This window comes from Alligator mississippiensis, chromosome 12 (assembly GCF_030867095.1).
Source record: "Alligator mississippiensis isolate rAllMis1 chromosome 12, rAllMis1, whole genome shotgun sequence".
In the NCBI taxonomy this organism is placed as follows: Eukaryota; Metazoa; Chordata; order Crocodylia; family Alligatoridae; genus Alligator; species Alligator mississippiensis.
The window spans coordinates 57,327,027-57,349,622 of record NC_081835.1 but is presented as its reverse complement, the minus strand read 5'-3'; the positions used below and the strand labels follow the sequence as shown (position 1 = coordinate 57,349,622).

At 56.9% G+C, this 22,596-nt stretch overlaps 1 protein-coding gene across 1 annotated transcript in view; it reads right to left on the bottom strand.

Moving 5' to 3' along the window:
• Positions 1-3,475: 3,475 nt before the first annotated feature.
• Positions 3,476-22,596, bottom strand: part of ENG (endoglin) — a 37,803-nt gene continuing 18,682 nt past the window's right edge. The window contains exons 3-15 of the mRNA XM_059715585.1: positions 19,863-19,994; positions 16,642-16,834; positions 15,884-16,043; positions 15,297-15,435; positions 13,886-14,057; positions 13,029-13,171; positions 12,605-12,745; positions 11,753-11,791; positions 10,917-11,039; positions 9,876-10,127; positions 9,212-9,281; positions 5,597-5,698; positions 3,476-4,736 (exon numbers count right to left, since the gene is read on the bottom strand). Coding sequence (XP_059571568.1) covers positions 4,618-4,736; positions 5,597-5,698; positions 9,212-9,281; positions 9,876-10,127; positions 10,917-11,039; positions 11,753-11,791; positions 12,605-12,745; positions 13,029-13,171; positions 13,886-14,057; positions 15,297-15,435; positions 15,884-16,043; positions 16,642-16,834; positions 19,863-19,994 — 1,785 coding nt within the window. The 3' untranslated portion in view covers positions 3,476-4,617. The remainder of the gene's footprint in view (positions 4,737-5,596; positions 5,699-9,211; positions 9,282-9,875; positions 10,128-10,916; positions 11,040-11,752; positions 11,792-12,604; positions 12,746-13,028; positions 13,172-13,885; positions 14,058-15,296; positions 15,436-15,883; positions 16,044-16,641; positions 16,835-19,862; positions 19,995-22,596) is intronic.

The window sequence follows — 22,596 nt, the reverse complement described above, 5'->3', positions numbered from 1 at the left end:
CCTTCTCCTTCTCCCCCCCCCCCCCCCCCCCCCGGGGCAAAGAAAGGGCTCCCATGTGGGGTGGGGGTAGAGTAGCTCCACTGGCCTCTCAAGTTACTCAGGGGCCTGCAGCAGGGCATCATGTCCTAGAGCTTTGCTGCTGAGTTGTGGAATGGAAGCTGGGCACGACAGGAATGAGTGTGGGTTTTAATGAAAACCTTTTAAAGACATTAATTCCTAAGACTCCACCTGCTGATTCCCAGCCCCAGAGCAGACCACTGGGGGACTAATTATGCCCCATGACTAGCTGAGATTCAAAAGCCAAATTGCTCCCTGCTCAGTTGCTGAATGGAAACATGCTCTGTGTCCGGGGGGGTGGGGGTATTAATTAAAAGGAAGTTGTAGAGCCCCTGGGAGTGGAGGTAGGGAGGCTGTACCTGGCACTCGGCTGCCAGGCAAAAGGGAAGTGTCCCATCCTTGCTGCTGTGGGAGCCAGGCCTGGCTGGGGTTAAGCAGAGTATTGAGAGTGGAGCAGGTGTATGGGAGTGGAGCTGAAGTCTTGCTGGGCTGAGCTGTGGGATTGGCAGGCACAGTGGGTGCCTGCCTGTTGGTGATGGCTATCAATACGTTCTGGACTAGAGTCCCAGCTGCCTCCTGGCAGGTGCTGACTTGGTGCACATCTGCCTTCAGGTGTTTCCTGCAGCGTGCAGCCAAGGCATGTTTCTTCCTGGCTTTGCATCCCTGGGCCCTGTGACCCTTTCTAGGACACTGGGCAGGCATGGAGCAGGGAGAGCCTGGGAGCCCCAAGGCAGCTCAGCGTGGTAGTTCAGCAGGGTGGTGCAGGCTCCTGGAGACTGTGCTTGCTGGGGATTTTGTTTGAGCCCCACCAGCTCTGCAAGGCCTTAAGAGTTGGGGCCAGAAGGAGCTGCCCTAAGGCAGGATCCAGCCTTGGTTTTCTTGGTGATTGCAGGTGTCAGTGCCTGGGTTAAAACTCTTGGTTCCCCACTGATGGGAGGGAGCCAAGAACCAGTAGCAGTGTGGCTGTGGTCGAACGAGATTTCTTTTGACCAACTCCTGCCCCTGGGACAGGAGATTACCAGGCCCCATGAAACTTGGTTTTAGTGGCTGCCCAGTGAAAGCCATGAGGCAGGAAGAAGCCCCCTGGCTGCCCCAGTGCAGTGGTGCCTGCTCTCCCTTGTGCTCTAGTGCCTGGCTTCTTGCTCCCTTTTAGCACCATGTGGGGCTGTGTAAAGTGAAGCAGCGTAAGCAAGCTGATGGGCACAGCGGTGGGAGCTCCTACTGTGCTGTGACGGGGCTAGAAATGTTCTGCATGCTGAAATGAGAGAGCTGGAGGTCCCAGCAGAGCAAGGCTGCTCCTTCTCCATGCTCTGCCCTGGTCTCAGATGTGGGGGACTAGAATTTGGGAGGTTTTCCTTGTCTCTCTTCCCCCCTCCCCCCCCAACTTTAGAGGCAGGGAACAGAACAACAGATACTATCAAGGAGCCATCTCACATTTAACAGCCACTGGGGAGGCAGAACATGGCTCAGTATCAGTAGATGTGCCCTGAAGGGCTGTGTCCTCATGCTTCTTTCCTATGCCCTGAAAGAGCCAGAGGTGCCTTGAATCAAGGCTGCACAGAACTGTTATGAATCATGTTTATTACGGTGGTGCCCAAGACCTGACCAAGTCCGGGCCTCGCTGGCCAGGGGCAGTGCAGACAGCAGCAGGCAAGCCCTGCCCCAAGGAGCGCACAGGCTATGTAGACAAGGTGGGTGCAGGGTAGAGGGTGATACACTCTTCTTATTTCCTGCTTGATCTCTGCAGGTGAGATGGCCCCAGCCACAGGCAGCTCTGGCCTGGTCTTTCCCTGTTCTCTTCCAGGTTATGTGCTAGGCAAGGAGGTTGCTACCTTGTGGGCTCTGGTTTGCCTTGCCCCCCTGCAACACCAGAGGGGCCATTAGGTTGCCATGTGGATGGCTGAGGGCAGGGGCTGACCGGACGGTTAGGCACAAGCGCAGAATTGGGGGGCCAGGACCAGCAGCTCCGAACAAGCCCTGCAGCGTCATCCCCTTCTGGGAGGTCCCCAAGGAGCAGCTTCCAGTCCTGGGGCCTGATGGATTGAGGGAGGCCACTTGTGCTCAGCCTCTAGCTCCGGTTTAGAGCAACTGGCCTTTCTTTACCAGTCAGCGCCTCTGGGACCTGAGGAGGCTTGTTGCTCTGCCACACACCAGCATCTCAGCCTCCGGACCGGGGGGAGCCCTTAGTGAGCAGGTGTTAACACGCATGCCATTCTCCTGGGGGTTGGGGGAAGGCTACTTTGGTGCCTACTCCTCTGGCTTTAGCTGATGGCTTAAAATCACATTGCTTTCAGCTTGAGAGTTTCATGCCAGTTTTGTGAAGCCAGTCGCAGGGGACTTGAGTTGGCTTTGCTTGTCCGGTGCTGCTGCTCCAGGCAGGAGGCCTGACCTGAGCTGTCTTGATTGCTGTTTGCACAGCTGCCCTTGCGCAATGCAAAGAGAAGCCAAACAAAGCATCTTCCTCTCCCACGGAGTTTGTTCCCCTTGTGCCTTGGCAAGGACAGGTCCCCTGGGCCCTTCCATCTGGGCTGACCTGGGGGCTTCAGCACACGCAGGGCCAGGCTGGGACGGAAGCCATAAATAAGAACAAAACGGGGTGCTGGTTGCAGCCTTTCCATGGGCTTCCTCCACAGCTGAAAGGGGCCCTGCAGAGCTGACACCAGGCAACATTAACCCAACAAGAGCTACCTGTATCCAGGAACAGTGGCAGACCAGTGCAGCGCAAATGTGGCATTGACATAATCAGAGCTGTAAACGGCAGAGCTGCGTGGGCCCAGACACGCTCCCTCCCACGGTGACAGGGTTCCTTGGCCAGCTTTGGACTTAATAGCCTAGGCTGCCCTAGCGTAACCACCCCTGCCAGGAGGCGAGGGTTTGAGGCCAATGTGGAGCCATGTTTTGAGGCCAAGAACCCATAACTTGCTGCCAACTGCTCCAAGTGCCATGTCACCTCATTGCTCAACAGCTGAAATCCCACCTTCACACTGCACGTTTCTCATTTGGGTATCTGACATGCAGCCATGAAAGCCCAGTCTGGAGCCACTGCAGGCCACTTAAAGAGCAATGCACCCTGCTGCCCTGATCCGCAACACCATTTTCTGTTGCAGTGGCTCAGTTCTCTTCTTGGCCCTGAGGTATGCATCTACCCTGCTTCTGCCTGAGGCCCTGTTCCACACTTCCCTTTCCTCCCTGCCCAAGCCTCGTGCTAGGGCTGTCTGCCGCACTTTGCTATATTTGCTCAATTGGTTTGGAAGTAGTTTTTCTCCTGTCCTTCCTGAGATGCTAGCACCTGCTCAGGGGCCTGAGGCAGTTGGAGAGGACAAAAAACCCCAAACCTGTTACATGGATGAGTCTTACACTGCTAACTGACAAGACTATGCTGAGGCCAACACACAGTACACATGCTGTATACGCTGGATAGGTTTCTATATATATATATTTATGTACATACAGTAGCTACGAGGAGGGAGGGGGGGGGATGTCAGATCCCCAGAGGTCCAGAGCTTCCTATGGCCAAGCTGATACCTTTCTTTCTCAGTCCCAGCCATGGGTGCAGGGCTGTGAGCCTGGCTGGGAACTGAGGTGCAGGGCACTGTGAACAGCTTATGCTGCTCTGGGGAAGCTCAGAAGAGCCTCCTGTTGGTCAGCCCCACTCCCAAAGCTCTCGTGATGCCCCATGTCTTATCTTTGCCCCCAACCCTGGCATCTCCTTCCAGGGCTAGGTAGGAATGCCTTCCCCCTGCCTCCACCAGAGCTGTGCCAGCCCCTGCTGCCTCCCCTGCAGGTGAGTGGGACTTGGGGGCTGGTGTACTTTGGTCGTTGCTGTGGGTTGGCAAAGGGAGTGGGCAGGACTTGACTCTTGGGGTGTTTCTGCTTGACTGAAATGCTGGCTCCTGAGCTCACTTTGTGCCAGGCTGTTCCCTGAGGAAGGGCAGGGCCCAGGGTGGCGCAGGGGCTCTGGGGAGCAAACATAACCGTTCAATGACTGCGTGAGCTGAATGCACAGCCAGGCTATGCAGACAGGGTCTTTGAGGGAGGTGGGGAAGGGCCGCCAAGATGGAGCCTCTCTCTTCTGCTTTGTGAATTCAGAGCTAGCCTGGGGCAGCAGGTGAGCACCAGTCAGTGCTCTCGGGACGGGCTGGGCGGCAGCACTGAGCTGGGTTCACCACTAGCCTAAAGGACCAGTCCCGGGGCAAGGGGAGAGCTGGCCTGGAGGCTCCAGGAGCACATTCAGAGCCTGCGGACAGTGCTGGCAGCCCAACCTGGACTTCCAGCCAAGCCCTGCATGTGCCGTGGTAGCTTCCTTCTTTTGGTGGTGCTCTGATGGGCCACCTGCTGCTCCAGGGTGGTCCGGGACGCAGGGGGTTGATTTCAGCAGCTTCTCCCAGCGGCAGGTGGTGGGATGGGCAGTAAGTAAACCACAGCTCCTCAGTCTCTTGGTCCCTAGAGTTCCCTGCTGCCCGGCTCAGGGGTCTCAGCTGGTTGGGGCTCTGGTATGGTCCATGGTGGGGGGATCCTCTGCCAGCCCCCCCTGGGCAGGGGGTCCCTGCAGGCTGCTGGCTACGCCATGCTGCTGTTGGAGCACGGTGTGCTCTGGGTGCTGCCAATGCTGTGGCTGGTGCTGCTGCTTTCGGAGGCAGGTGGGTTCACAGAGACTGGCTGCATTTTGGCCGTGGGACCTGGAGTATATCACAAGGCAGAAGCATGGAAAACATGAGGGAGGGAATGGGTGGTTTTCTTCACCCTTAGAAAATCTGGGAAAACTCCTAGCTGCCAGCTGGGTGACTGATGACAAGGCACAGCCAGCCTGTGGCAGCTCATCCCAGCCTTGACCTCTTGGGGCCCAGCTCCTTGTTTTCCCTGGCACCGGCCTTTCCTCACAGAGATAAAACCAATCATCCTGTTCCCGCAGCCAGGGCCCAGCTGACGCATTCAGGATGAAGGCCTGCCTCATTGTATTGGCCTGGCTCTATCGCTACTGCCGCGTTCTGGAGATAAACTCCAGGAACCAGGGGAAGCTTGGAGCAGCCTCATGGGTTCTGGGGAAAAGGAGCAGGGCTCCTTATGCAGTGTGGGAGCATTGGAGGGGAATGGGGAGGGAGCAGTGCTCTGACCTTTCCCTGGCCAAGAGTTGCAATCCCATGAGACCAAAGCACAGCACAGGCCTTAGGATTGCCAGTGCTGCTATCGCTTCCAGCTGGAGGCCTCAGGAAGATGAGCCAGATGGATTTTAACAGCCTGACAGTATTTTCCGTGGCATGCAGCACTGGGCCGGATGTGCTAGCTGGGGGCCTGGCCCTAGTGCCTCCCTCGAGGAGCAGAGCTGTTGCACGGAGGCAACTGCAGGTTCCTTGGGCCTCGGAGCAGGTCTGAGCCTGGAGCGGGCCACATACTGAGGAGCCTGACTGAGGGAACCCTTGGCTTGGGGCAGGGGCGAGAGGCTTGTCCCCATGAACTGTGTCTGGGGCCCAGGTGAGGAGGCCTGTGGAGCAGCCCAGCCTGGGACCTGGCTCAGTGAGCAGGTGTAACAGGTACTCACGGGTGTGGGAATAAATGTACCAGAGCGCGGCGGTGAGCAGGGCGCCAATCAGGAAGGCTCCGAAGGTGATGCCCAGAACGGCTCCCATCCCTAGACCCGGATCTGGTGGGATACAAGCAGTCATCAGCAAAGAGTCGCAGACGCCCTGGTCCCAACACTATCGCCCTGTGCCCAGGTACCCTTCCCTCCCTGTGGCATCCAGTGCAAGACCCCTTTGTCATTTCCATGCCAAGTCCCGCTGTGCCATGCAGCCACTGGAGCTGCCCTGTCTGCCTGCTCCCCAGTGTGGCCCAGGAGAGGAGAGACGAGAAGGCCCGGCGGGGGGAAGCAAACAGCCAGAGCACAACCTGGCTGAGCCAGAGCAGGACGATTCTTGCCCAGGGCTGGGGGGAAGTCTGGCTATGTGCGGACTTTGCTGCCTGGCAGGAGAGAAGCTTTCCATCTTTGCAATGCTTTGGTGTGGACAGGAGTGTGGCAGCCACATGCCATTGCTGCACCAAACCCTCACTGCCACATGTCACAGCCCACCCCAAGCACAGGATGACCAAGCTCAGCTGGTGCCCACTGCCATGGGCTCTGAGTGCTGGTTCCCCCCCCCCCCCCCCCCCCCGCATGCATCTCAGCCCCCCTGCCCTATAGCTGAAGGGGCAAGGTAGCGACTGCTTCAGGTCTCATTTGACTTATGGCAATTCCTCAAGTCTCAGGACTGTCCAATCCCCATCTCTCCCCAAAATAAAAAAAAGCTGGCAGCTTTCAGCAGCACAGCTCACTCTGGCTAAGCCCAGCGGCTGCTCCCAGCAGTGCCAGGGGACAGGAGACACATGTCTGTGATGTGCAGCACGGGGCCCAGCCAGGGCAAACTCATGTCCAAAGCCTTTCCTTGCTTTGTTGGGCTGCTGTCCTGGGGGAGTGGAGCAAACAGAGGCAGGAAGAGGCGGTCAAGGTGGGAGGAAAGCAGGAAATCATCCTGGCTGGGATGGGACTGTGGAAGCAGGGCTGTGTTGCCTGGAAAGATGGGCTTGGGAGGGGGTGTGGGGCTGACCGGAAACCCTGCCACGCTCCCTTACAGAGTAGCTGCAAAATCCATCACTACTGTGTGGAGGCAGCAGCTGGACACATGGGGTAAGGCTGGATGCAGGCTTGGCTAGTGAAGCAGGACCCCCCCCCCGACCCCCCCCCCCGGGGCATCCTGCATCCCTGGTCTTAGCCAGGATTGCAGGCTGAAATCACCTGCCCGTGCCCATCAGCACTTGTCATCTACTTTGTTGGTGACAGGCCTATGCCAGATGCAGGTCACACTCAGACCCAGTCCCTGAAGGCTCCCTGGTGGCTGCATCTTCCTGTGCCAGGAGCTACGTGCTGCATGGCGGTCCCAGACCAAGAGACAGGGCCTCACAATCAGGGGCAGGGGGTCTTAGCAAGAATTGCCAAGTATATTTTATATACTGGGGTGGGTGGGTTGGGGGGTGTGTGTGTCTATAGGTATAGCTGTGTGTAGTTATAGATACACGCACATGCATGCACGCCTTTAACGTCTCAAGTCTGGGGGAGGTCGATAGGGTGAAGATTCCTCTGTTCTAAGACAAAAGGCAGGAGTCTTGCTTAATCATGTGACTCCGGGAGCTGGGCCTTTCAGGCAAGCACCAGACACTATGGAGGCTCAGGCTAAGTATTGCAAAGGGTGGCAAAAATGGATGCATTTGTCAGAGAACAAATACAGCCCAGGTCCCTTCCTGGACAGAGCCCGATGTATGCAACATCAGGTGGAGATAAACCAACACCTGGGGGCAGGTGGGAGTAGCAGCAATTGTTCAAAACCATCTTACAAGTACTAGCAACAGGAATGGCTGATTTCCCCCCCCGCCAAACCACTGCAATGCAGCCACCTCTGGGGTGGGTCAGGGCTGCCGTTTAACAGCTGTGTAGGAACACTGCTCCTCAGGCAGCAAGGGCAGGAAATGAAGGTCATTGCCCACAAGTCCCCTCGTGTGCTTTTGCCAGCATGAGCTCCCAGCCTTGTTGTCTTGGCTTGTGCTAGGCCTGTTTACACTGGCTGGGGCTCGTGGCAGATCTCTGCTCCCTGCCCCTGCCCTGGTCATGTTGCACATAGGTCAGTGCCTGCCCCCCCTGCATTGTCACAGCAGCCAGGGCAGGAGCTGTAGCTGAAGGCAAAGGGAGCCGGGGAAGGGGGTATGGAAAGCAGAAGGAAGCTGCTAGGAATGTGATAAGGGCAACAGTGCTAATGGCCCCTGCAGGAGGCCAGCAGACAAAGCCCTTGTCTACCCCTTCCTCCTCCCCAGACTTGCAGCCAGAGCCAGGCCTCTGAGCAGGCATGTGGCATGGCGGGAAAACCTCAGTGATCCAGCACAGAAGCCTTGTCTCTGCCTCAGGCCAGCACAGGCGATTTGGGTCGGTCTGGCAGAGCTCATGTCTGCATTGCAGCCAGGCTCCCTTGGCTCTGGGCTGTACTGGCAGCCCATGCTGGCTGAGCATGCTGCACTCACGCTGATCACTGAAGCCTAGGGCCTCAGCAACTGCATCAGGCACTTCACAGGGCTCTTGGGGAGGCCACTGCGCACCTCTGCCTGGGACTGGGAGAGAAAGGGGTGGGGAAGACAGTGGGAGTGCAGGCCCCTGCCAGAGTGAAAGGTTGGGAAGCCCTGGAGCAGGTCTGCAGGGACTGGTGGATGCACAGAGCAGGGGCAGCAGCATGGAAGTGAGGGGCATTTGCTGCGGAAGACAGAAGCAAGGGGGTTGGGGGTGAGTCCTGATGCAAGGGATGCAAGGCCAATGCTGGGGCTCTGGCAGGCCCCACAGGGATGCTAAAGGCAGCGTCTGGCCCCGCTCTCCATGTCCACGCAGCCCAGTCCCCAGGCTGTCTAAGCTGCTCTCCACACAGCCAACAGGGGAGGGAAGGGGTGGCTTCCAAAGATAACCAGCCTTTGCTGATGCTTCCGGGCTACCCGCTCAGACCAAGCAGGGCCCTATCTCCCTTCCTCTGGGTTATCGCCTGCGTGTTTTCATCTCCGCTGTCCTGGTTCCAGAATGGGCTCCCCAGGGCAGCACAGGCTCCATGCAGCCGCCCCAAACTTGCCCTCCTCTCCCCACAGGCGGGACTTCACCACTCAGCCACGTGCTTTGCTCTGCCCTCTCCTGACCAGGCTGGGCTTGGTTTCCCCCTCCAGTGTATTTGCTAATCCTCTGCTTTTGCCCATTGCTCCCAGCCTTGTCTGCGCTGTCCACAGTGGTCTGAGGTGAAGGGCCAGTAACACAGGATGAGTCCAGTGGGACAAAGACCATACTTGACACTGCTTCCGCTTGGATGGTCTTCCCTTAGTCCTTGCCTGCAGCCTGGCTTCTGTTTTACGGGGTATTTCTCTCCTCTCTGTTCACCCTGGTCCCTAATGACCCAGCTCCTGCTTTTATATGGAGGGAAGACACTAATCCTTCACTTGCCAGCTCTGGGCAGGGATCCATGTGTGCCGCTCACCCTGGAGCAGTGCATAGGACATGCAGGCAGAGCTCAGTGACTGTCTAAAATAGTTACATGCTGCAATGCTGGCTCTCAGCTCTGCCCCCCCCGCCCCACCCCACCTGGCAGAGATGGACACTCACTCTGTGGAGGGAACTTGGAGTCCTGCAGCGTCACCTTCAAAGACTTTTTCAAGACAGCACTGTTCTCAGACTGAGAAAAGAGAAACAGAAGGGGTAAGGTGTGCAGCTCCCACCCTGGTCCAGGAAGAGAGCCCGAGCCAACCTAACCTCCGAGTGGTGATGGGAATAGCGGACACAGGATGTCAGCCACAGAGGAACCCCCCCCCCCCAACACACACACACCACCACTGGGGCATGGCATATAGACTGGGAGCTCTGGAGCCAGATCCTTCCTGGATCAGTCACAGGACCTGGGCCAGGGGACCCTGCTGGAAGAGGGGAGTGGAGTTGCCTCAGCATAGCAACCCAATCCAAGTTATGTGTGTGTGTGTGTGTGGGGGGGGGGGGTAAACCCCCACTGGCACACTAGGCTGCCTGGTGTACATGCTGTGCAGTCTCTGGAACCAGATATGAGCAGCCTGGCACCACACAGGCAGCAGCTGCTGCTCCACCTGGCAGGATGGGACAGGTCTGTAGCAACTCTTCTCAGGGCTCCCGGGCAGGTGGGATGGTGTGTGTCCTAGTCTGACAGATGAGGGGCGAGACAACGTGTCGTGGCCCCATTAGGCCAGGAACAGCACACAGCCTCCCCAGGGAGCGGGGAGGAGCCACAGCCCACACTCACGCTGTACTGCAGGGCAATTCTGCAGAGAAGACTGGCAGTCGGGGGAGCCTGCTGGTCGTCTCCAGGGCTGTAGATGAAGCTGAAGCGCTGGGTCTTTCTGTCCAGAGTGGGCTCTGGCAGCTGTAAGATTTCCACTGTGGGGTTACAGGGCTTGTTGTCTTTGACCAGGGGCAGAGGCTCCTGCCCAGCCAGCTCCAGCTGGCACTCTAGCAGCTCCAGCTCCGGCTTGTCGTCCTTCATCCAAAGTCGCACCTGCAGAGCCAGAGGTGGGTCAGCGTGGGCCTCAGCTCCCTCCTGCCGCCTGAGCCACGAGGGAGCAAAGTCAAAGGATCCAGCCCATGGGCCTGCTCCAGCCCAGCTTGGGAGCAGCAGCACAGATGCTGGCAGGGAGGATTCCAGCCCCAGGCCCCACCTGCCAGCTCCAGCACCTGGCCTGGTGACTGCTTCTCCGAGCATGACCCCTGCAGCCCAACCCACAATAGGGTCAGCTCTCCTATGGGCTGGGCCTGAGTCACCAGGGACCTAGCTCTGAGCTCTTTGGTACCCTGCCCCGGGCTTGTCCTGCACCTTCGGTCAGTGATTCTCTTCATCCCTGAAGGAGCCAGCAGTCAGTGCAAGTGGAGAGGGAGCTGCCAGGCAGGGAGGGTGGGGTGCTTAGTCCTAATCTGCAGCCCTGTTCTTTGGAATTGGCTCCTCCACACCCCTACCAGAAAGTCTGGGTCCTGAGCTGCAGCCAGACCCAACCATCACGCAGTCCTGCCAATGCACCTCCCCCTGCTGTGCCAGTGTGCCCAGGCCTGCCCAGGCCTGGGGTTGTAGTTGTAGCCCCTCTGGCCAGAGCTGCTGTGGGTCTCTGACAGACTGTCACCCTGGCAAGGGCCCGGGGCATGCTCTAATTGAATGGAGTGTCAGACCCCAAAGAGGACTTCCATCCAGCTTTCGAGGCAAAGCCACTGCTGTATGGGTTTGAACGTCACAAAGCCATGGCAGCCCAGCGAGGCTGCAGCCTGGCTGCAGTCCCTGTATGAGAAACCATAGTACCTGGACATAGGCCACTTTGTTGGCTTCCAGCACGGTAGTGGAAGGCAATCTGAATTCTGGGTTGTGGAAGAGCTGCAGAGACATCTCTCGGTCCTGGACAGGGATTTGGCACCCAAAAGGTACCTGTGGGGGAAAGGCACAGGGATGAGCCACAGGGCAACCTCTCGGACTGGAGCAGGGCTGGATTCACCCAGTCTCTGGGGAGTCACAGTGATGGGTCATGGGCCTCACAAAGGGAACCCTGACTCCTGGAGCTGGCATGTAGGCATGCACAAAGGGGTGGAGGGAGGGGAGGTGGGATCTCCCAGACTCCTGGATTCTTGCCCCAGCTGCCAGGTGCTGTCCCAGCCATGGTCCCAGAGGCAATGTCTCAGTCACTCCCTGTGGGACATGCGCACGTCCAAGATGTTCCCTGCTTTACCTGCTCCAAGTCCCACAGCTTAGTGTGTCCCTTGGCACCACCAACCTGACAGCTGGCTTGGCTGGGGGGATGTGGCAGTAGGTTACAAGTTTCCCAGCCTTTCCAGACCCCAGACCCTGTGCAGCCAGTTCCTACAGTCTGGGGGGATCTGTGCTGAGCACCACGGTCCTCAGAATTAAAGACCCAAAATGCTCTCTGCTGCATTACTACCACTGCATCTCAATGATTTCCATAATCACAAAAGCCTTCCTGTCCCTCTGGGTGGGTTTTATCATACAAACCTTGTCAGGGGAGGAGAGAATAAGAAAGCTCTTTGGTCCCTGAGATGTCTCTGCAGCAGCAGGGAGAGGAATTAGGGAAGAGAAGAAATAGAGATGGAAACAAAAGAGAGAAACCTCCCTGATCACAGCCTTACCTGAATTTCCTGTTGAGGACCAGCCAGTGTCAGGATCAGCTGGGGACAAGAGGAGAAAGGGAAGTGTGAGGGTCCTGTGGATGGCTCCTTGGCCTGGCACAGGAGAGAGTGTTCTGAGCCCTGTGTTCCCAAGAAGTGACATGGGCCATGTGTCAGGTGTGGTAGCACTTAATTCAGGTAGAGGGGACTAGGTGTCCAGCAGACAGGTGCTTTCTAGCCACTTGGTGGCAGATGCAGCCCTGCCTGCTGAGACTTGTAGCCTTTGCTGCCCATGCCTCTGCATAACACAAAAGGCAACAGGCTGCTTTTCTACAAAGTCCGGGTTCTGACAGTGCAAAGCACTGGGCGTCCTCAACTTCCTGTGAAGTCACTGGGGATTAAGGATGCTCAGCCCTCCCAGATCAGGCTTGTGCAGTTGCTGACATGGTGCTCAGAACCCACATGGGGTAGGGAGGACCCTAAAGGCAACCACTTTTAGGGCTGACGTGATCCATTCCAACAGGCTCAGATGTTCGTTTCTTAGCAAAAGCTGTGACTGTCATGCCTACGCCCATACCGCGAAGCCTGGAGAGAGGAAACATGAATGCTCAGCGTGGACCTGAGTCACATACTGTGTGCACTGGGGCAAAAGTGGGTTCGAACAGCTCCATGAAGTGACGTGGAATTTCTGAACCAAGAGTGGAGACGACATACCGGGGAGAGGCAGGCAGGTCTGCAACCAAGTGCTAAAGCCTAGGAATCCATGTGCTGGAGGAGGCACAGGATCTAGGGACCTATACCAAGAACAGGGTTGGGAGGGAGGTTCCCTGATGTGAGACTGCAAGCAGCAGCACCAGGGTATGTTCTGCTGACCTTATTTGTGACATGGATTCCATCCTTCACCACGGTGGAGCATTTCTCCAGAAGGCTCATCAGCACAAACTGGGACCCATTTTTTGTAGCTTTGCAATTGGAGTCCTGAAGCGTAACTTCAGCGATGGGCAGATCTAAACCCTATGGGCAAAAGATACCTCTGTGTTCATGAGCTGTTAGAGGCAGAATCCCAGGCCAGCTTGGCTGTCCCTAACTTGGTTGGAGTGTGTCTCGCATCTCCACTGGGGAAAATCACGACCAAATCTTCTGACCCTTGGTGTCTGGGTCCCATGGTCTGAGAGGGCTCTGCATGGCAGAGTCAACAGAACCCAAAGGCCCAGGTCCACAACGTGCTGCCCCCTTCCCTCAGGCCCACAGTTCACCACCAAGCCCTGCATTTCTCAGTAACATCCCAGCCACTCACAGGTATGAGATAGCCGGGCATGGCTATCTCAATGGAGTCATTCGTACACTTCCATGGCCTCATCAGGTTGAGCTCTGAGCGGATCTGGTCATCAAGGCTGAGACTCTGTCCAGCTGTTGTTGTTGAGATCTCTTTCTTCTGTGCTATAGAAATCAAACACCAGAGAAGCACTGAGAAAGGAGAGATGGGGGCAGCAGTGTCTTGGATGGCTCAGGGGCTTCAGGGATTTGGCAAGATGAACCCACTGGGGTGATGCCAGCCCAATGGCCAGAGCAGCCCTGAGAAGGCAGGAGAAATGCCCAAAAGCCCTGGTCCCGGGCAGGCAAACCTCCCATTGTAGGCAGTGGAACACATGCGCAGAAGCAATCCTGCTGGGCTCAGTGGGGCTGTGGAGTTTCTGAGAGCTTGGGGGACTGTCTTGACAGTTGGTGAAATTCTCTTGATCCTCAAAGAAAGCAGCAATAGGATAGCAAAGATAGCAGCAACTTCTACCCTGCACCCTCCAAAGGCCTCACCCCCTGAGCTGCAGGGAGCCAACTTGGAGGCAGGCAGGGGACTGCACTCTTCACTTCAGGGCCTGTTCAATCCTGGACCAACTGAGCGACACTGCTAATCTGGGGAGCACATTGTACTAATTCTGCTATGCCATGGACACTTGCCCACTGGGCCCTGGACTGTTGGCATCAAATGTTTCCTGTAAGCTGCCCAGGCACCAGCAGATGATAACACGTCTCAGTCACTACTCACCTAGGCCAGTGACTGCCCTGAGCCATCTCGCGGCTTTGCTGGGGAGCCAGTAGTCTGGCCAACAGCCAAGCTAAGAGACCCTGCAAAAAGGAGTATCTCTGCAGACTCACCACATTTCTGTATCCGAATGGTCACATTACTAGCAGAAGGGATGTCCAGGTACGAGGCTATGATGCTGTAATTCATCTCCAGGACCCTGTTGATCAAGCCCTGCTCCGTGTTGGGAAGGTTGTTTCCAGCAACTTTCATTGGAATGCCTTGGAGAGCGTAATTCCCAGATGCCTGAGGGAGGAGATTAGGAGATTTGGGATTTTAGAGATTAGAGAGGAGAGATTAGGAGAGACAGAAGATGGAGAGAAGGAAGGAGGAAGATGGAGCCAACAGTCATTGTTATGTGGGAGGGTGCTGGTGACTGCCAACTTGTCTTTGATCTATGGGCACTTGCAGCCCTTGCTGGAGCCTAGGGGCAGACAACCACCCTTCATTCATGGTGAACAAAAGAGCAATTTAAACGCCTGTTTTTTTAATGATAATGGAAACAATAGAAACACTTTCAAAAGCCCAAGGTTTTAGCTCATAGGGGAAGGCCCAAGCAAAACCACCACAGAGAGGATGGAAGGAGGGTTTCAGGGGCAGACTGCACACACAGGGGCTCGAGCTTGGATTGCTGGAGCTGCCGAGTCTGTCCGTGTAGAAGCCAAGAGAAATACTGGGGGCACAGGACTGGCCGGAAAGCAGGCCTGGCAGCTCTGAGCAAGGCAATTACCTTCTACTCTTTGTTCCTGCTGTGGTCAAGAGAGCAGGACTCTGTGGGCAAACTGTACATAAACAGGACTGTAGCAAAGACATCCCTGACTCATATAATGCATTTCCTTAACGGGAACAACCTGGCAAGATGCTGAGCTGGGCTAACCCCCCAGGGCCAGGGGCAGCAGCAGCATCATCAGAGGGATGTGTTCCTGGTGCCTTTTCCCAGCCTAGTGACTGAGACTGAGAGGACCCAGGCGTTGTGGGGTGGCCAGGACGAGCTCCCAACAGAGCCCAAGGGCTTTGGCAAAATGGAGACCGGGCTTCTGACAGAAAGGGCCCCTGCTGCCTCAGTGAGAGGCATCTGTCCCTCAGCCCACGTCCCATGCCATCTTGTACCATGTCCCTTTGGGATTTACAGACTAGGCTGCATCAGGCAGGGTTGGTACTTGGAAAGCACGCCTCAGAGGAGCACCTTTCCAACAAGCTCCAGCAGAGAGGTCTAGGCTCCTGGTAATTTATGCACGTCCCCTGCTGCTTCTTGGAGAGTGGGATGGTAAACCCAGAGCTCCAGCCAAATGCCAGTGTGGCCATATTCTGCCTCTCTTAGCTCCTCTTCCCCCTCCACAGCATTTCTGGGTGCTGTGGAAAGGCCCCTGCCTTCCACACGCAGGGGCTGCTGTGTCCCAGTCTAGCAGCCCCCATGCCCAGCTGGTGAAGCGCTTTGCAGGACAAGCCATGAGAGAGGTGTGAGGGGGCCCATCACTGCCTTACCATAATCTGCATGTCCTGCTGCAGGTTGAGGAGCCAGGACATGTTGGGCTGGCTTTGGAGGACCAACATCCTTTGCAGATTCTGTGGCACTTCTCCATTTTGGCAGTTCATCTCCACGTTCACATCTGTTTCCCAAGAGCTATGGAACAAGCCCCAGAATAAACCACAGTGACCATGGGCCCAAGCACCCTCCTGGGCTATTAGTGTGTTTGGCACACTATTAGTGTGTGTGGCACACTAATATTCCATTTTCTTGGTCCTCCCTGTAGGCAGTTATCAAAGGCCACACCTGGACGCTGGCATGGGGATCTCTAGGACTAGCTGTAAGAGGCATCCCCGATGTGTAAGCACCCTCCTGCCAAGGGCAGGCCTCTTCCACAGGCTCAAATCTGCCACTGCCTGGCTAAGCTCAGGGCACCTCCTTAGCCTGGCTGACAAGGGTGAACACTGCAGAGCTGTATGCATGGCTCTCTTGATCACACACACTCACACACACACACACACACACACACACACACATACGCCCATCACTGGAGACCGGCCAGAGGAGCTTTGCCTCCTCCTCACCAGACCACACCAGTGGTTACCTGGGGTCCTCTGGCCCCTGCACCCACAGGATATGAGCCTCCTTCTCCTTCATCTCGTTGCTGGTGCAGGTTTTAACATCATTGGACAAGAGCTCGGCCTGTAGGTAGTGCCGGGCATTGAAGCCTGCTTGAGGATGGCAGTCAGGGGGGCTGCTGGCATCTGGAAGGGAGAGAAAAGAATCAGTGTTACAGAGTGTGGGAAGCTTTGCTGAACCATATGGACTTCCTTCTCCTCTTTCTTCTGGGGGGCCTGGTCCCACAGACATGATATAAGACCTGTACCCAGTTGCAGGGGGAGAACAGAGGTGTCCCATCTCCCCTCCTCTCTGCTGTAACTAGAAGGACTCCAAGCTACAAGTGTGGCCAGGGGCCAGGGAATCCTGCCTATGGCAGCCCCCCACTTCCCCAGTGCAGCTGGGCTCAGCAGAGAGAAGACATGGCTCATGCCACCTCTGAGTTCTTGTAAGGAAGATCACACTGCAGAGATGGTTGTGGGCACTGTTGGGGCACTGCTGAGAGAAAGTCTGCAGAGCTAACTGAAAGTCAGCTCTGTCTTGATTAAGCCTCAAAGCCCAGGGCTGAGTTTTTTGGCATCATGGGTGTAACCAGGGCTGGCTGCTTTGAACTCCCTCGGTCCTGGACGATGTCTGGCCGGGGAGGATGATTTCTTGCTGCCCCCCTGCAGTGTGCCCAGCTCCCAGCCTGGCCCATGGGTGAGTCTGACCAGCCAGAAGCTTGCGAGAGGCTCATGGACCTACCTTCGCCCAGACGGAAGAAGATGTGCTGGGGGTTTTCCAGCTCGGTGTAGGATGTAATGCCCCCATAGGTGGTAACTGCCCATTTCACAAGCTCTTCACTGTTGTCGGGCAGAGAAGCGTTTTCTAGTCTTGCTTCGGTACCGTCTTCGAAGATAAGCACCTTGGCACGGAATATGATGTTTGGCTTTGCGTCCTGGGGGTGGGGACACACAGGTCTGAGATACAACAGCAAGGAGGGGGCTGCTCCCTGGGCAGCGCCAGGGCCCCTTGTCACACCCTCATTGGGTCTCTAGCTGGGCTGGGACCCCCAGTCCCATGAGAGTCTCCTGGGGGCTGCAAGGGCTTTGCACCTCATCCCCCCCAGGGCATTCCAGCAAGCAGAAACAAGGGCGGTGCCAATCAGTAATGCTGGATACCCCCCTATGCTGGATGCCACGGCTGGCCCTGCCCACCCCTCTTGGGGACAACTGAGCCCTGCAGCACGGTTGTTTATTCCTCTCCCCTCAGACACAGAGCCACAGCCTGCGGCCACCCGTGCTGGTTGCCTTTAGGGTCTGCTTGGTGGCCTAATAGGAAGCCTGCATCAGCTGGCAGGGCCTGGGGATTTTCCATGAATGCTCAGAGGAGCTGGTGCCTGGCCTCTCTGCTCCCCTGGCTTCTCAGGTCATCTTTTCCCAGCAAGTGAGGACAGGAGCAGTGAGCAAGACCCAGGCTGATGACTCGCTTCCCCGGCAGTGCGCAGAGGAGCCGCCAGCGCAGCACTCAATCTGATAGCGCCTTGCGCCCAGCCCCGGCCTCCACCATTGTCAGCCCATGTTATTATTAGACACAAATAGGAAGAAGGCTTATTTTGCTAACAAAGCTCGCAGCCCTGGCTGAGCCTGCTGGAGCCAAGCCCCATCCCTGACCTTCCTCCCAACAGGCAGAGGAAGCAGGAGCCTTTGCAAGTCCTGTGCGTCACTCCCCGCGCCGACTGGCTTCAGGGAGGGGGGGAAGCAAATAGCAGCCAGACCCTGGAGCCACAGGGAGGGGGCGCTCAGGGACAGCGATGAACCCCCAGGCCAGGTGTAGGGACAGCCTGGGGGCAGGAAGCCAGGCACGCTTCAAGCAGCAGGGAAGGAAGGGGGTGTTCTCTGCCGGACACTGACCCTCCAGACACATCCTGCTCAGCCAGTGGCACGAGTGTCAGGCATCGTGGGGGCAGCGGCACCTGCCTAGCCCCAGCAGTGGCTTCCCCATGGCATGGGTGGGCACTGGAGAGAGCTAAAACTGCATTGCTTGCTCCAGGGAGGGGATGGTCTCTATAGCTGGGCGGTCGCCCCCTCTCAGTGCTCCCAGCCTGTCTCTGCCAGGGAAGGGTCCCTGGAGTTCATTGCAAGTTGGGGAAAGCCATGCTGGGCTGGCCATTGGAATGGCCCAGGCTGCAGCAGGGAGCCTATAAGCATTTGCTAACAGGCTTGCCTGGACCCCAGCTTGCCCCCGCACTGAGAGGCTGAGCATGTGGCTGCCCATCTACATACTCAGCTGGGTGTCCAGCAGCCCAGGACAGAAGTAGTGACAGACACCACTCTCTGCAACCCCTGAGCCTCTTGGTGAAGGAAGTGTGTCTGGGTGCCCCAGGCTGATGAGCTAGCAATTCATCTCATAACCTACACAGACACCCGTCAGGTCAGTGTGTGTTGGGCTCCATGCAGGTATATTGCAATGGGGACCTAAGCTCAGGAGTCCAGGGCCAGCTCAGGTAAGGCTCTGCCACATGGTAGCAACTGCAAGAAAGACACCTTAAATTGGGGGGGGGGGGGGAGTTATTTGGGTTGAAGTAATCTACCACTTCGGGAGTTTGGTGAGCTGTTGTAGGCCAGGGCAGCACCCTGCCTTCCCCTGTAACAGCTCATCAAAACTTCCTAAGTGGCAGCTTAATAGACCTGGGAGCAGATCGGGACCTTCATGCTATCACTGTCCAGGGATCCCAGCCCTGGCATCTCCATGGAGAGTGGCTTGGGACCTGTGTGGGCAGGGCACACTCAGTCAGGTGGACAGGATGATGCCGCAGGCTGGGGGGAGGAGGGAGCGGCATCTGGAAGCAGGATGGGGAGGTGGGGCTGGGATTGCGGAGCAGTGACAGCACAGAGCTGAGCCCAAGGTAGAGCCATGATTCACTCTCCACATGCCCCTGCCTGCAGAACCAGCGCCCATCACAGGGACGTGCGGACAGTGGATCATGGCTCTGCCCTGGGCCAGGGACCTGGCCCCATGCTGTCACTACCATCCTGGCCCTGGCTCTGCCCACACATCCCACCTCCACTCCTGGATGCAGCTCCCTGCTCACCCACGGCCCTATCCCATCCACCTGGCCAAGTGCACCCTTCCCACACAGGTCCTGGGCTTGGAGGCTCTGTCTGCCCACTTGCTCCATGAGTCTCCTTTCTATGGAGACTCTGTCTACCTACCCGCTCACACCTGGCAGCAGGTGCAGGGAGGACAGGCTGGAGTGCCTGGGCAGCAGGGCCAGGGCTCACAGTGGTGGCAGCAGGAAGGAGCTGCCACCACTGAGGCTGCTGGGAAGCGAGTCTGGCAACCATGCTGCCCTGGCCCCACTGTGCACCCAGGGGCAGCAGGACCGGCCACACGTGCCATGGCCCAGGCTGCCCTTCGTACCTGCAGTGGGCAGGGCCAATGGACTCACTGCTCCTGGAGAGCTTGCAGCCCTTCCAACCACAAACGATACCCCAGAGGAGGTGAAGGGGGACTGGAAGGAGGGGGCAGGACCTTGCTGCTCTGTTGAGCCATTTCCTTCTTCCCTGGGGGGCAGCACTGGGGTTTCCAGTGGGGGATCACATACCAGCTCCAGGCTCTGCTGTTTGTTATTGACACTAATGGCTCCTGTGGGGCTCAGCTTGGAATCTGGGAGATTTCTTCCAGCTGCGGCAGTGGAGACCAGCCAGCCAGCCAAAACCTCTCCCTGCCAGGGCTGTGGCACAGCCTCACTCCCAGGGCCTCCAGCTGTTTGCTTCCCATTCTCAGACAGAAGACAACCGAGACAAATAACAGGACACAGGAGCCCTGCTTCTTTCCCCTCTCTTCCCACCCCTCTTTCCTCCCTCCCTGTAGTATAGCATGTTTCACTGTGGTTCTGCTCTCTCCTGCCCTGAAGGTCAGGGTGGTCTTGTCAGTGCTGCTGGCACACTCACAGGTGCAGCACTGGGAGGCACAGTTCTCACCTGTCTGGGGGACATCTTAACAGGCCAAGAATGAAGAATCACGGTCCCAGGATTGCTGGAGTAGATTGCCAACACCACCTTCCTCTCGGGGGCCTTTCTTTCCAGGGACACGTTCAACAACAAGAACGAATTCTGAGGGAAGGAATGAGATTACATCATTCAAACTCCTTGCACCCAGGAACACATGGGGCAGCATCACATGCATGGGGCACCTTTTAGGTGGGGGTTGTTATTGCAAAAGAAGTGAATGCAAAAGAACAAACCAAGAGGCAAACACAGCAGGATCTGGGGTCTTCATATACAGGGGCTTCACACCCCTGGCCAGCGGCTGAATGAGGGGTTGGCAGTAGGTGCTTGCTGCTGCTTGTACTTCAAGAAGTGCCACTTCTACCCTCAGCTGGGGGTCCTCACAGCTGTGCATGGCAGGTTGGGGAAGTGTTGCCCTTGGAAAGAAGAGTTGTATGTCCCAGACACGCACAACCTCTCCTCTCCACAGTGAGGTAGGTGCAGAGCATTTGGGCTCTGCTGAATAAAGTCTTGAATAAAGAGAGACTTGACCGGGAGCCTTTGGCCTGCAGGTTGGTCACTCCATGGACAAAGACTCCTCTCTGTTGAAGCTGGGGAAGAGGCCAGCTCTACCCTCTGGGAGGAAAGTCACAAATCCTGCCCTCTGACTGTGGCTAGGTGAAGGGAGCATGACCCAGGCCGTGGGTCGAGGAGCTCCCTCACACAAAAGAGCTGGGAACATCCGTCCATCAGTCCCCAAACCTCTTCTCCAATCCCCTCTCCCCCAGAACCGGAGCATGGCCACAAGGTACACGAGCAGCTTGCCGGGAGCCCAAGAGTCACAGGCGTGGTGGATCATAGGCACCCTGATTTCTGCCTGGAGCCGTGGGCCACCCAGAGTCCAGCTTCCTCTATTCAGGCCCATGACACCAGCCAAATTAACCTGTTTGGCAACCACACACCACAAGCAGCTTCCAAGCCACATGTTAGCCATCCCTACACTAGACGGTGCCCATCCAGATGTGCATGAATGACCCTGTGGTAATCTTGTCCTGGCCCTCTTAGACACTGCTCTGCTCAGTGGTGATGTTTCTGACCTGGCTGCCATGAGAGCATCCTCCGTGCCTGGATTCAGGCTCCAGAGTGATGATTTAAGCCTGGTAATAAGCTCCAGATTTCAAGCCCTGCATGTGGAGACACCATCCTACAGCCTTACTGCAGGACCCCAAGCCCTGCTGCAAGGTCCAGAGTGGAAAATTACCCTGAGAGAAATAGCAGCTATGGGCAGACAAAGGAGACCTCTAGCACCACAGGCCTTTGCCCCAGCACTGCCTGAAGGCATCTGCCCAGCGCTGACTCAGGAAGCATCACCCCCACTTCCTGCAGCGGCCTGGGCTTTCCCCACAGGTCAGCCCACCCTGACCCCATTGATGAGCTGATGGTGCCTGGGCTCCCGGCTGGGTGATTCAGGGCAGAGTTTCCCGCACATTGTGCACACACACCCTGCCTGTACCAGGATGATCTTATCGGGAGCTACTGGAAAGAAACAAGCAAGAACTCTCCCCCAGCCAAGCTGTGTATAATAATGCACTGCTGTACCCAGCCCTGCGGTGCCACGAGGCATCCAGTAAGTATTACTCTGGGTGGCCCCAGGACCCCGGCAGGGCTCTACAGCCCCGCGAAGAGGAGGGGCTTGCATCTATTTTTACTGCTGTGTGTTTTCCAGAGGCCATTGTTCCTCTTCTCTAGAGTGGCGGGAGGCTTTATTTTACCCCGTGTTGCCTTTTTCATGGGGATCTGCTTATAGAAACTGGTTTCCAGTAATTCTTCTATAAGTGGAGCCTGGTCACTCGGGCTCCCCCGCCCCACAGTCGGGGCATGGTGCCAGCTGTCTGAATGCCGTGGCTGTGACATCAGCCCCTCTGTGCACAAACAGATGTGGGGGGCTGGAGTCTGGGTTATTTATTTACATGCCATGACAAAGGCCTGGCTCCCACCTGTAGCGGGATCCCAGCTGTCTGCTCCTGCCTTGGCCCTCCCTTCACAGTCAGGTGCCTGGCAGCAGCCTTAAGGGAGATGGTGCGGAAGAGCATATTCACGTGGCCCCTCCTGAAGCCTCGACTGAGCCCGCACAGACCTTGCTTTCCAGGGCCCCAGCTGTACTGTTCCTGGTTCCTGGCATGTCAAGGGGACAGGGACAGATTTGGCTCCAGAGCTAAACTATTCCATGTTGGGGTCCCAGGTTCTGGCACAGGCTTCGCTGTAGAAGTAGGCTGGTCTACAGGGCCAGACATCAACCTGAGACCTAGGAGAAGGGGCTGGATCTACTAGGTGGGCAAGTTGCTTGGGCTTTGTCTATGTGGCCCAAAGCTCTGCCAGGCAGAGATCTCAGACCTGGTCTGTAATCACTAGGCTTGGGCATGGGGAGCCTGGGCTAACACACCCAGCTTGTCAGACTGAAAAGAGTCCCTGACAGCTGCTTTATCACTGAAGATGTAGTCACATTGGCTTGGACCATCTGGAGGCTGCTCAGTATCCAAAGCATAGTCACTTATCCCCTTCTATGACTGCACCTTGTAGTCTGGAGTAGGCAGCCCAGGCTCCAGGTGAGCTGGAGGGAGCTGTGGCCTCTCCTTCACCCACAATAAAGCACCTCCTTTGGATTGCACATGGCTGGGCCCTGGACATCTCTCCCTCTTATCCCTTTGACATGAGCTCCTCCACATGA